Source organism: Panthera onca, chromosome A3 (assembly GCF_046562875.1).
Source record: "Panthera onca isolate mPanOnc1 chromosome A3, mPanOnc1 haplotype 2, whole genome shotgun sequence".
NCBI classification, from domain to species: Eukaryota; Metazoa; Chordata; class Mammalia; order Carnivora; family Felidae; genus Panthera; species Panthera onca.
In genome coordinates this window covers 39381494-39393537 of record NC_138341.1, presented here as the reverse complement: position 1 = coordinate 39393537, position 12044 = coordinate 39381494, and the positions used below count along the sequence as shown (strand labels likewise).

Below are 12044 nucleotides of genomic sequence, written 5' to 3'. Positions count from 1 at the left end.
ATACCAAAAAAAAAAAAAAAAAAAAAAAATGACATCAGGGCTTTGATGAGATATTTGTACACTCATGTTCATAACAGCATGATTCACAATAGCCCAAAGGTGGAAACAACCCAAATGTCTATCACAAGATGAATATAATGAAGTACTACTCAGTCTTAAAAAGGAAGTTAAATCGGTAGGGTTAGGAAAAGAAAAAAAAAAAAGGAAGTTAATTCTGATTCATGCTATATAACATGGATGAATGTTGAAAACATTATCATGATAAGTAAAATAAGTCAGGCACAAAGGGACAGATATTGTTTGATTCCACTTATATGAGGTACCTAGAATAGTCAAATTATACATAGAAACAGAAAGTAGAACAATGGTTACTAGGGAATTTGGTATCCATCGTGGGGGGAAAGAAAGTTATTGTTTAATGTGTACAGAGTTTCAGTATGGGAAAAAGGAAACGTTTTGAAAATGGATAGTGGTAAAGGGTTCCACAGCAGTATGAAAGTACTTAATGTCACTGAACGGTATACTTAAAACTAGTTTTGTATTAGGTATACTTGACTTTATAAGAAATAAATCAATACAACATCAACAGGAAAAGTATGATCCATTCATAAATAAGTATTTTTGTACAAATACAAGTACAGATATAAGTTTCAGATATATCTGAAAGGATGATCACCAAAATATTTGTGGTATTATGTGTGGGTGGTAGAATTTCAGGGTGGTTTTAACTTTCCTATTTATACTTTTCTGCATCGATATGTATATTATTACTTTTATACTCATGGGGAGAGATATAGAAACCAAACTATTTTCATTTGAGAAGGGGGCAATGTATATGGTCTAAATTCATTCTAGTATTGTCTATGATGAGTACTCTAAGTGTATTAAACATCTAACTGAAAGCTAAAACTCTGGACTACATGAGTTCTCCATAAGAAGATGAGAACTACTTGTACTTATACTTTGCTTTATTGAGGTTACTATTGTTTTTCTCTTTAAACTTTTTTTTCAAGTAGATCATACACACAGAAAAGCATACATTACTGTAGAGATATACAAATTTTCACAAATTAAACACACCTATGTAACCACCATATCAAGAAACAAAGTATTACAAAAGTCTCTTTATGTCTGCCTTAATGCACCATGCCCCCAAGGGTAACCAGTACTCTGACTTCAAGATCATAGCTTAATTTTGCAGATTCTAGGTTTTGCACTGGTATTTTTTACAAAATCTATTCACCTTGACTGCTAATATAAAACCAAATGAAAGACAAGTCTTTCTATGATAAATTTTTATAAGCAAGTAACATTTATTTTATTAATGTTTATTTTGAGGGGGGCGGGTGGAGAGAATCCCAAGCAGGCTCCTGGCTCAGTGCAGAGCCTGACTTGGGGCTTGATCTCCATCCCATGAACTCTGAGATCATGACCTGAGCCAAAATCAAGAGTTAAGCATAACAGACTGAGCCACTCAGGCATGAAAATTCAGTAATTTTTAAAAGAAATTTTAAAAAGAAAAAACTTATATTTACTTACATATTTAATATTTCCAGCATGCTTCATGCCTCTGGGTAGATCCCAGTTTGTATCTTGTATAATTTTCCTTCAGCTCACGACTTCCTTTAACATGGCTTGTACTGTAGATTTCCTGGCAGCAAATTCTCTTGGCTTTTGTATAAAAATGGCTTTGTTTCACCTCCACTTCAGAATGCTATTTTAACTGGATATAGAATTCTAGGATAATGTTGAGTTCTTTTCTTTCTTTCAGCACATTAAAGATGTTTTGGTTTGGGGTGCCTGGGTAGCTCAGCTGGTTGAGCATCTGACTACTGATTTCATTTCAGTTCAGGTCACGACCCCAGAGCCTGGGAGAGCCCTGAGTTGGGCTCCAAACTCAGTGTGGGGCCTGCTTAAGAATCTCTCCCTCTCTCTGCCCCTCTCCCCTGCTCGTTCTCTGTCTCTAAAAATAATTAAAATAATTTAAGAAACAGGAAAAAAAGATGTTTTGGTTTGCATTGTTTCTGAAAGAAAATTTTAATCATCCTTATCGTTTTGTTTTTTAATGTGATTTTTTTCTCGGACTGTCTTCTCTCTTCATTGTTAACTTTTAGTAATTTGAATATGACATGCTGTGGTATGTTTTTGTTTGTATTATCCTTGACACATGACACCACTTGATATTGTTCCACAGGTCACTGATGCTGTGTTCATACATATTTTCCTTTACTTTTTTTCCCTCTGTATTATAGTTTAGATAGTTTGTACTACTTACTTTCACTGATCTTATTTTTTATACTGTCTTATGTGCTTCTTTAACTCATGCAGTGAAGTTTTCATTTTATTTCAATTTATTTCTAAATCCTAGAAGTTCCATTTTATTCTTTTCTGTATCTTCTATTTATCCCATTATATCCATGTTTTCCTTTAAATTCCTTAACATATTTATAATAGCTGTTTAAATGCTTGTCTGCTTTTTCAATCACCCCTTTTTTTCTGGGTCTATTTGTATCACCTGATTTTTTTTCCTGATTCTGGGTCACACTTTACTGCTTCTTTCTAGTCATTTTTCATGGGATGTTGGGCACTCTAAATGTTTCATTTTAAGTGTCTGAATTTTTTGGTCTTTCTTTAAAGAGCATTCACCTTTATTGGCATTTAAGCTGTCTGCAGATCAGCTTTCAAGAACTTTTTTTCTGGTTTACTTTTGAGAGAAAGAGAGCGAGAGAGAGAGCAAGCGCACACATGAGCGGGGGAGGGCCCCAGAGAGAGGGAGACAGAGAATCCAAAACAGGCACCGTGCCATCAGCGCAAAACCTGACATAGGGCATGAACCCATGAACCAAGAGTTCATGAGATCATGCCCTGAACCAAAGTCGGATGCTCAACCAACTGAGCCACTCAGGTTTAGGCCCTAAGAACTGTTTTTAAGCTTTGCTGGTGAGGACTTATGGTTGCCTTTAATCTAGGCCTGCCTTAGCCTTAATATTAAAACGTGATCTTTCTGGGTTCTCTACTGAATGTCCTAGATGTTCAACAAAGTCTCTTTCCTGTGTCTTATCAGAACTCTACCATCTCTCAATTTTGTTAGCTCTAAGAATTGTTTAGCTTATAGTGTATTTGTTTTGTCCCCAGTAATTGTTCTTTGCCTAGCCTCTTGAAATCTCATTCTAAGTATGCAGAGCTTAGAATTCAGCCAAAGACTCAATGGTACACTGTGTAGGCATTTAGAGCTTTCTCTGGGTACTGCCCCTCTCTCTGATATTTTGCCCCACAAATTCCAGTCACTACAGCCTCCCTGAACCCTGACCTCTGCCTCCTCAACCCCAAGACCACCATGCTCTGCTTAGAATTTCCTTCCATATGCTATGATCAGAAAGTTTCTCCAGGCTGAAAATTAGGACCATATTAAGACTCTCTTTGTGGGGCACCTGGGTGGCTCAGTCGGTTGAGCATCTGACTCTTGATTTCAACTCAAGTTATGATCTCATGGTTCGTGCAATTGAGCCCCATGTTGGACTCTATGCTGACAGCATGGACCCTACTTAGGATTTTCTCTCTCCCTCTGCCTCTCCCCCCTGACCCAACTCTCTCTCAAAATAAATAAACTTAAAAAAAAAAAAAAAGACTCTCTTTGTTTCCCTCTTCCTGGGGGGGAAAAAAATCCTTTGCTGTCAGTTGTCCAAGGTTTGAAAACCGAAGTTTCACAGAATTTGTCCAGTTTTTTTTCTTTATTTATGATGGAAGCGCAAATCTAAAATCATTACTCCATCATGGCTGGGAATAGAATTTCCTGTTCCAATTCCTTTCTTGAGGAAGTGATATACTGGAATACCCTGCTGGTATTTTCTCTAATTATGAAAGTGTTAAAAATCATAAAAGTTTTAAATATTACTATCTCTTTGCAAGTCACTTTAATTTTAAGTTGTACTTTACAACAACATTTAGAAATATATTTTCCTTGTGGGGCACCTGGGTGGCTTAGTAGGTTAGGTGTCTAACTTGGGCTCAGGTCATGATCTCATGGTTCAGGAGTTCAAGCCCCACATCAGGCTCTCTATTGTCAGCACAGAGCCTGCTTCAGATCCTCTGTCCCCCTCTCTCTAACTCTCCCCTACTGGTTCTCTCTCTCTTTCAAAATAAATAAGTACACTTTAAAAATATATTTTTAAAAAGAAAGAAATATATTTTCCTCGGGGTGCCCAAGCCTGGGTTGTTCAGTCAGTTGAGCATCCGACTCTTGATTTTAGCTCAGGTCAAACTCACAGTTTGTGAGTTCGAGCCCCACATCTGGCTCTCTGTTGTCAGCACAGAGCCTGCTTCAGATACTGTCTCCTGCTCTCTCTGCCCCTCCACTCCCACCCCGCCCCCTCAAAAATAAACAAACATTAAAAAACTTTTTTTAATGTATTTTCCTCAATTTATAGCTATGCTAAGATAAACAAAAGAGTGATGAAAATGGAATTGCACTGCATTCCTTACCCACAATTTAACATGAATTTCATAAGATCATTTCTTCATAGGTAAGACGAGGTTTCTTTACTTCCTTTTTGCAATGGCTTAAAACACAACTGTTTCTTTTACAATTCTAGTGGCCAAAATTCTAAAATTAAAGTGTTGGAAGGACTGTGTTCTTCTGGAAGCTTCAAGGAATAATCAATTTCCTTGCCTTCTCTAGCTTCTAGAGGACAACTGCATGGCTCATGACCTCCTTCTCCATCTTCAAAGGACATTACCTTAACATCTGGTTCCATGGCCACATCTCCTTTTTTCTCACTTTTTCTCAACATCTTATTTCCTTCTTGTAAGGCTCCTTGTGATTACACTGGACCCACCCAGACACCCAGGATAATCTCTCCACCTGATGATCCCTAATTTGATCACATCTGCAAAGTCCCTTTTGTCACATAAATGACATATTTACAGATTCTTGAGATTCGAAAGTAGACATCTTTGGAAGGTCTTTATTCTATCCATCACAGTATGTGAGCACCAGCTTTATTTCCAACACTAACCTAATCTCTAGGAAGTCAGAGATAATGAACATAGCCCCTTGAATAGCTGAATTGAAGGCCAGAGGAAAGACTTAGCTCTTATAAAACGTATATGCTTTTCTTACAATGATTAGAAAGCAAAATGATTAGGACAGCTATAAACAATTCATATAAGAATAAACTATGTCTTACAATAGGTAGAGTCAGTTTATTTTTATGAACTAATACAAAATACACCAAAAGGGTAAGGAATAGGAGACATAAAATTATAATTTACCTCGTATTTGCCTGTCAACAACTCTCATTTCCTTTCTTATCTTCAATGACCATTCATTGACCTGGGAAAAATTTTAGAAAAGGAATTAAAACAAAAGCCAAAACTCCTAATTCACCAAATTTTAAAGAATTTTGTGTTCACTCTACATTTATTCCAGACACAATCCAGACACAAAATCAGTAAATCCGTTTTCAAACAAAAGCTTTAGGGCCAAATTCTATTTTTCTTCCATGTTTTTATTCACAGTACATAGAAGTCCCAAGGTATTTAAAGATTCTTATCTGAATGCAGGCAGTAAGAAGCACTTTACAGAAGACCTCAGAGAGAGTTCAACACCCTGCAGGTACATCAACATTTTTCAAAAGGTGCACAGGCATAAATAGATAGATTTTAAGGGCATCAGAAGATTTTCAACATCTAAACGTAACTATTTCAAAACTTGCTCTGCCTGTGTCACCTTTTCCTTCCCCTTTCTAACAATGTTTTTTTTTTTCATTTTACAAACAACAGAAATTCCTCTGACCTATGTCTCTTATTACCATGATATATTTCCCTCAGAGGCAAAAACCTCTAAAGCACTAAACATAGGGCCAGATGGAAATACTAGTGTAGGTATTGAGGAAACACTAAACTACTCTAATGACTATCAAATTCTTAAGCAACTGAAGTGTTTTCTAATTCTTCAGTTGCAAAAAAAATACGAAGGAAAATCTGAGTTGTCAGCTGATGAACCATTAAAACTAAATTTACATTACATCACTTTACGCTCTTTGGCATACAATAATTTCAAAGAACTCGGGAACAATGAAATAATAAAACTTCCATTACCATCTATTTATATTAACAATGTTTCTCAACATTAGAGTCTAATGAAACATAAAATAGGGCTTTCTTCCGGTTGTGGCACCTTGTGATGAGGCTCTCTTGGCCATACCCGTAGCCAGTGCCGTCCACAGGCTCTCTGCAGTTGGCACAGGTCTTTGGAGGCAGGAGGATGGTCACAAGTGTGGCACACTGCAATTGGGGCACCAGCCTCATTAGGTGAATGGGCGATCCCTGGAGATGTCCAACTAGGCATGCTGCAATACAAGCTACTGAAACCTGCCCTGCTTCGGGCAAGGAGCGATTCGCTGGCATGCACCTCTGTGTCTGTACAGAGGGTGGTGGTCACATGGCACAGATTCACACATTCGGTCCACCTCCAAGCCATGGTGGCCTAGTACTAAAAATAGGTGATTAGGCTTCCAAGGAAAGACATCCTCATCTGGTGTGACTGGCCTCTACTGGTAGCTGACCTCCATCTCTGCCAATCCAAAAAGTTTGCCTGTGATCACTACCAGAAATCCAACCAATAAGCCCATGATAAGCATCAGGTTTCACCTTTATAATAAACAATGGCTGTGGGATTTTAAATTAAAAATAATAAATAAAATGGGAATAGAAATGATGCTTAACCTTGTAGTATTCATCCATGGGCACATGAACTAAATGGCATTAAAAAATTCTATACAATTAAAAGAAGATGTAGTTCCAATAAATTTCACTTTTTAATGATTTCATTAAAATCATTATTTAACAAAATCTGTACAAAATTTATTTTGCAACAACTATAATAACTCCAACCAAGAAGAAGAAAGTAAACAGTAAAGGACTTAAAACCATATGGATATAAACTTTTTAAAATTTTAACAGGTTTATAGGCATTTTTTAGGTAAAATTCACATTACAATTAGTCATTTCAAAATACACAATTCAGTGACACTTAGTGCCTTCACAGTGTTTTGCAATCAACTCTCTCCAGTTTCAAAATTTCTTTAACATGTCAGAAGAATACACCATACCCTTTAAATGATCTCTCCCTATGTCCTCCTTCCCCATTCCCTGGCAACCACTAATTTGCTCTCTTTTGATCTGCTTATTTTTACTATTTCATATAAAAGGGATCACACAATATGTAGTCCTTTGTGCCTGGCTTCTTTCATTTAGTACAGTGTTTGGGGGTTTGAAGTATCAATACTTCAGTACTTTTCATGGCTGAGTAATATTCATCGTATGTATACACCACAACTTGTTCACTCATACATCCTTTGATGGATATCTAGGTTGTTTCTGTCTCTTAGTTACTATGCTGCCATGAACATTCGTATACAAGTATTTATGAGAATTCCTATTTTCAGTTCTTTGGAATATAGATCTAGGAGTAGAATTGCTGCATCATATGGTGATTCTATGTTTATCTTTTTTAGAAACTCCCCAACTATTTTAGAAAGAAGCTTCACCATTTTACATTCACTCCAGCAATGTTCAAGGGTTATTTCTCCACGTCCTTACCAACACTTGTTACCCTCCATTTTTTTTTATTACTGCCAATCTGTTGGACCTGCGGAAACAGTATCTCATTGTGGTTTTGATTTGCATTTCTTTAATGACCAGTGAAGTTAAATATCTTTTCATGTGCTTGTTGGCCATTTTGGTATCTTCTTTGGAGAAACACCTATTCATGTCTTCTTTCCATTTTTTTAAGTTTTGCTGTCTTGTTGTTGCTGGTTGTATGAGTTCTTTTACATTCTGACAGTAGAACCTTATCAGATATGTCATTTACAAATATATTCTCCCATCCTATAGCTTACCTTTTCACTTTCTTGATAATGTCCTTTGATGCATGAAAGCTTTTAATTTTGATGAATTTCAATTTGTCTATTTTTGCTTTTGGTGCTTGTGCTTCTGGTGTCATAGCTGAAAATCCATTGCCAGATATAAGGTCATGAAGATTTATCCCTATGTTTTTATCTAAGAATTTTATGGTTTTCTAAGAGCTTTAACTTAATTTCTATATATGGAATGATGTATGAGTCCAGCTTCATTTCTCTACTTGTGAATATCCATTTGTCCCAGCACCATTTGTTGAAAAGACTACCCACTATTAAATGGTCTTAGCACCCTTGCAGAAAATCAACTGGCCGTACATGTATGGGCCTATGTGTCTATCCTTATACCAATACCACCCTGTTTACATTACTATAGCTTCATAGTAACTTCTGAAATCAGAAACTGAATTCTCCAAATTTGTTTTTCTTTTTCAGTATTGTTTTGGCTATTCAGGGCCTGTTGTATTACATATGAAATTTGAGAATCAACTTTTCCTTTTGAAATTTTGATAGGTATTGTATTGAACCTGCAGATTGCTTTGGGTGGTCCTGCCATCTTAACAGCATTAAGTCTTGCAATCCATGATTCTGAAATTTCTTCCAGCAATATTTTGTAGTTTTCAGTGTATAAATATTTTGCTTCGTTGGTTAAACTTATTCCTCAATATTTTGTTCTTTTAGATACCTTTGTAAACAAATGTTTTTCTGTATTTCCTTTTAAGAGTTTTCATTGCAGGTGTAAAAACTACAACTAATTATTTTATAATTGTCTTGAAACCTGAAAATTTGCTGAATTCACTTAATAAGTATCTTGTACATGAGGATTCTTTGGGAGTTTTCTATGTATGGAACCATGCCATCTGCAAATATAGTTTTACTTCTTCCTTTTCAATGTGGATATCTTTTATTTATTTTTCTTGCCTAAGTACTCTAGCTAAAACTTCTAGTACAATATTGAACAGTAGTGGCAAAAGCAGGTATCTTTGTCTTGCTCCTAATCTTAGAAAAAAAGCTTTCAGTCTTTCACAATTTACTACATAGTTAGCTGTAGTTTTCCATAAATGCCCTTTATTTATCATGTTAAGAAAGCTCTCTTCTATTCCTAGTTTGCTGAGCATTTTTCTCATAAGAGGTATGTATGTATTTTATTACAAGTATAATAGGATGACTTAAATTATTTCAAGCATAGAAGTATCACATTAGGAGAAATTCATGTGGTGAAAGTAGAATGGAAACAAATTGCAATTCTCTTTTGAAGAAAGAGAATAATTAAAAAATGCCTGACTATAAATAAGAATGTGTGCATGTATGTTTCAAATGAATACTGATGGGGATCAAATTGTGTGATGCTTTTAAAAGAGTGATGTAACAATTTTACGGTATTTACAATATGCCAAAAATTACATCCTGTGCAACTTTACTTAAAATTGTAACAAATATTAAATATTGATTTATAACTGTCCAAAAGGGTACACAAGTTGTCAAAATTATTTTAAGAGATATAGGAAGAAATTTGAAGACACTCTTATAATCTAACCAGAACTTCAGAACCAGCAGGAAAGGAAACCCAAGACTCGTACATTCATTCAAACGTTTACTGAGTACCTGCTCAATGTGCTAGCGATATAGCAGGAGACAACGACTCCACCTTATGAACTTACATTCTAATAAGGAAAAAGACAGTAAGCAAATAAACAAGTAAATACTCTGTCACAAAACGAGTGCTACGGAGAAAATGAAGCAAGGAAAATAGGATGAGAGCAGTGGCGGGGGAGGTTTGCTATTTTTTATAGGGTGATTGAAGAGAGCTCAACTACTAAGGTGACTTTTGAGCAGAGACCTCAAAAAGTTTGTAAGGGAACCACGTGACTATCCACTATGGTGGACTGGGGAGGAGGTGAGGAGAAAGGGGCTGTAACATTTTACTCAGCAAAAACAAAAACCACTAAAGGACCTAGGCAAAACAGTGTCCTTTTCTATAGACTAAGGGGATGGAGTACAAAAATAAATGTGGCTAAATAATGTTTGTCTGAACTGGCAACATTGATGGGTAAAGCTATTTGATTCAAGTTGTAAGAAAAAAACATTTACGTCTATTATATTATAGCAATGAGTTTTGTAAGGCAGCAAGTTATTCCTAATCTGGTATTATAAAGCTAAACATAAATTTTAGATTTTTATTTTCATGGGCCAAAATATTGATTAGTTCCTATTATTTCTGCTTTCAACTGCTAATCCCTGAGGATAGCCAATCAAGTGGAAGCAATGCACCCATGAAGAGTACCAACTTGTAGCAGTTACTAAAATTCCAGGAACCACACCTAGAATAAGTTTCACAATTCAAATTTAAGCCTTAAAATGAGGCAGAATGAACCAGTGCAGTGATTCTTAAACTTGTTTTTAGAGCAAAATCTTTCAAATAAATCTTTCAAATACATAAACATATAACTTCACAAATACAAGAAGTATTATGCCAACACACACTTATCATATAGGATCACATTCAAAATTTGTACTACTATGAAGTAAGTAAATGAGAACAGCCTATCTGTATTGATGAAAGACAAACCTTTAAATTAGTTGTTACAGTGTTATAACAACCTTAGCATCCAGTTTATTTCCAGATTTTGCTTACATGTCCAGTATCGAGAAAAAAAATTTTTTAACGTTTACTTATTTTTGAGACACACACACACACACACACACACACACACACACACACACACAGTGTGAGCAGGGGAGGGGCAGAGAGAGAGGGAGACAGAATCCGACGCAGGCTCCAGGCTTTGAGCTGTCAGCACAGAGCCCAACATGGGGCTTGAACCCACGAACCATGAGATCATGACCTGAGCCAAACTTGGGACACTTAAACCACTGAGCCACCGAGGTGTCCCAGAGAAAGTTCTAATTCAAAAAGATAAGAAGCTATCAACTTATTACTACAGCTATTTACAGTTTATCTTTCAACTGAAGCTTATCCATTGCTTAAATAAATCCAGAAGCTTAAAATAAAAGTCATTAAAAACTGGTTGTTTCAAAGTTTCTCATTATATAAATGTTTAACTGCTCATATTCCTTAAGGGGTGAGTACTCAAATCTAATACAATACATGGCAATGGTGAAATATCTTTTGTAAAAATCCATTGTTACATTGTTTATAGTAGGCAAAAGACTAGAAATATCTAAATGTATATCAAAAGAACACTAGTTAGTTCTATTAGTTAAAGAATTTCCATGAATGGACATTATGTCCTAACTAAACAGAAAAAGGCAATGCAATGAGGACTACCCATGCAATTAATTCTCAAAATATAATGAAAACAGAAAAGTAAAGGACATTTATAGTATGACATTATATACGTTAGAGAGAGAAATAAGGGTAAAGAGAGGGAGAGGAGAAAGGAGAATGAAGGAACAGAGAAGGGGAAGAAAAGAGAGAGAGAAAAGGAGAGGATAGAAATATTTATATGTCCATACATTACAGAATAGCAACGGGAGAATCCATAATAAATTAGACTGCTGTTTCAAAGATGGAAACCGAACAATTTGCTGCCTTTTGAATTTTTTATTATGTACAAATATAACCTATTTCAAGAAATATTTTTTAAAAACAAAAGATAAAAAAAGAATTGTGAAAAACATCAAGTTCTGAATGGGAAGAATACTGTTAAAATGTCCATACTACCCAAAGCAATCTGCACATTCAGTGCAATCCCTATAGAAATACCAACAGCATTTTTCACAGAACTAGAATAACTAATACTAAAATTTGTATGCAACCACAGAAGACCCTGAATAGCCAAAGCAAACTTGAGAAAGAAGAAAGCTGGAGGTATCATGATCCCAGATTTCAAGACATACCACAAAGCTATAGTAACAAAACAGTATGGGAACTGGTAGAAAAACAGACACATAGATCAGTAGAACAAAAGTGAGAGACCAAAAACAAACCCATACATATATCATCAGTTAATCTATGACAAAGGAGACAAGAATAGACAATGGAGAAAAGACAGTCTCTTCAATAAATGGTGTTGGGGAAAACAGACAGCTACACACCAAAGAATGAAGCCAGACCACTTCTTTACACCTTACACAAAAATAAACCCAAAATGGATTCAAGAC

At 35.6% G+C, this 12044-nt stretch overlaps 1 protein-coding gene across 1 annotated transcript in view; it reads right to left on the bottom strand.

Moving 5' to 3' along the window:
- Positions 1–12044, bottom strand: part of CHMP3 (charged multivesicular body protein 3) — a 52520-nt gene that overhangs the window by 27633 nt on the left and 12843 nt on the right. The window contains exon 2 of the mRNA XM_060655883.3: positions 5272–5332. Within this exon, the coding sequence (XP_060511866.1) occupies positions 5272–5332 (61 nt within the window). The remainder of the gene's footprint in view (positions 1–5271; positions 5333–12044) is intronic.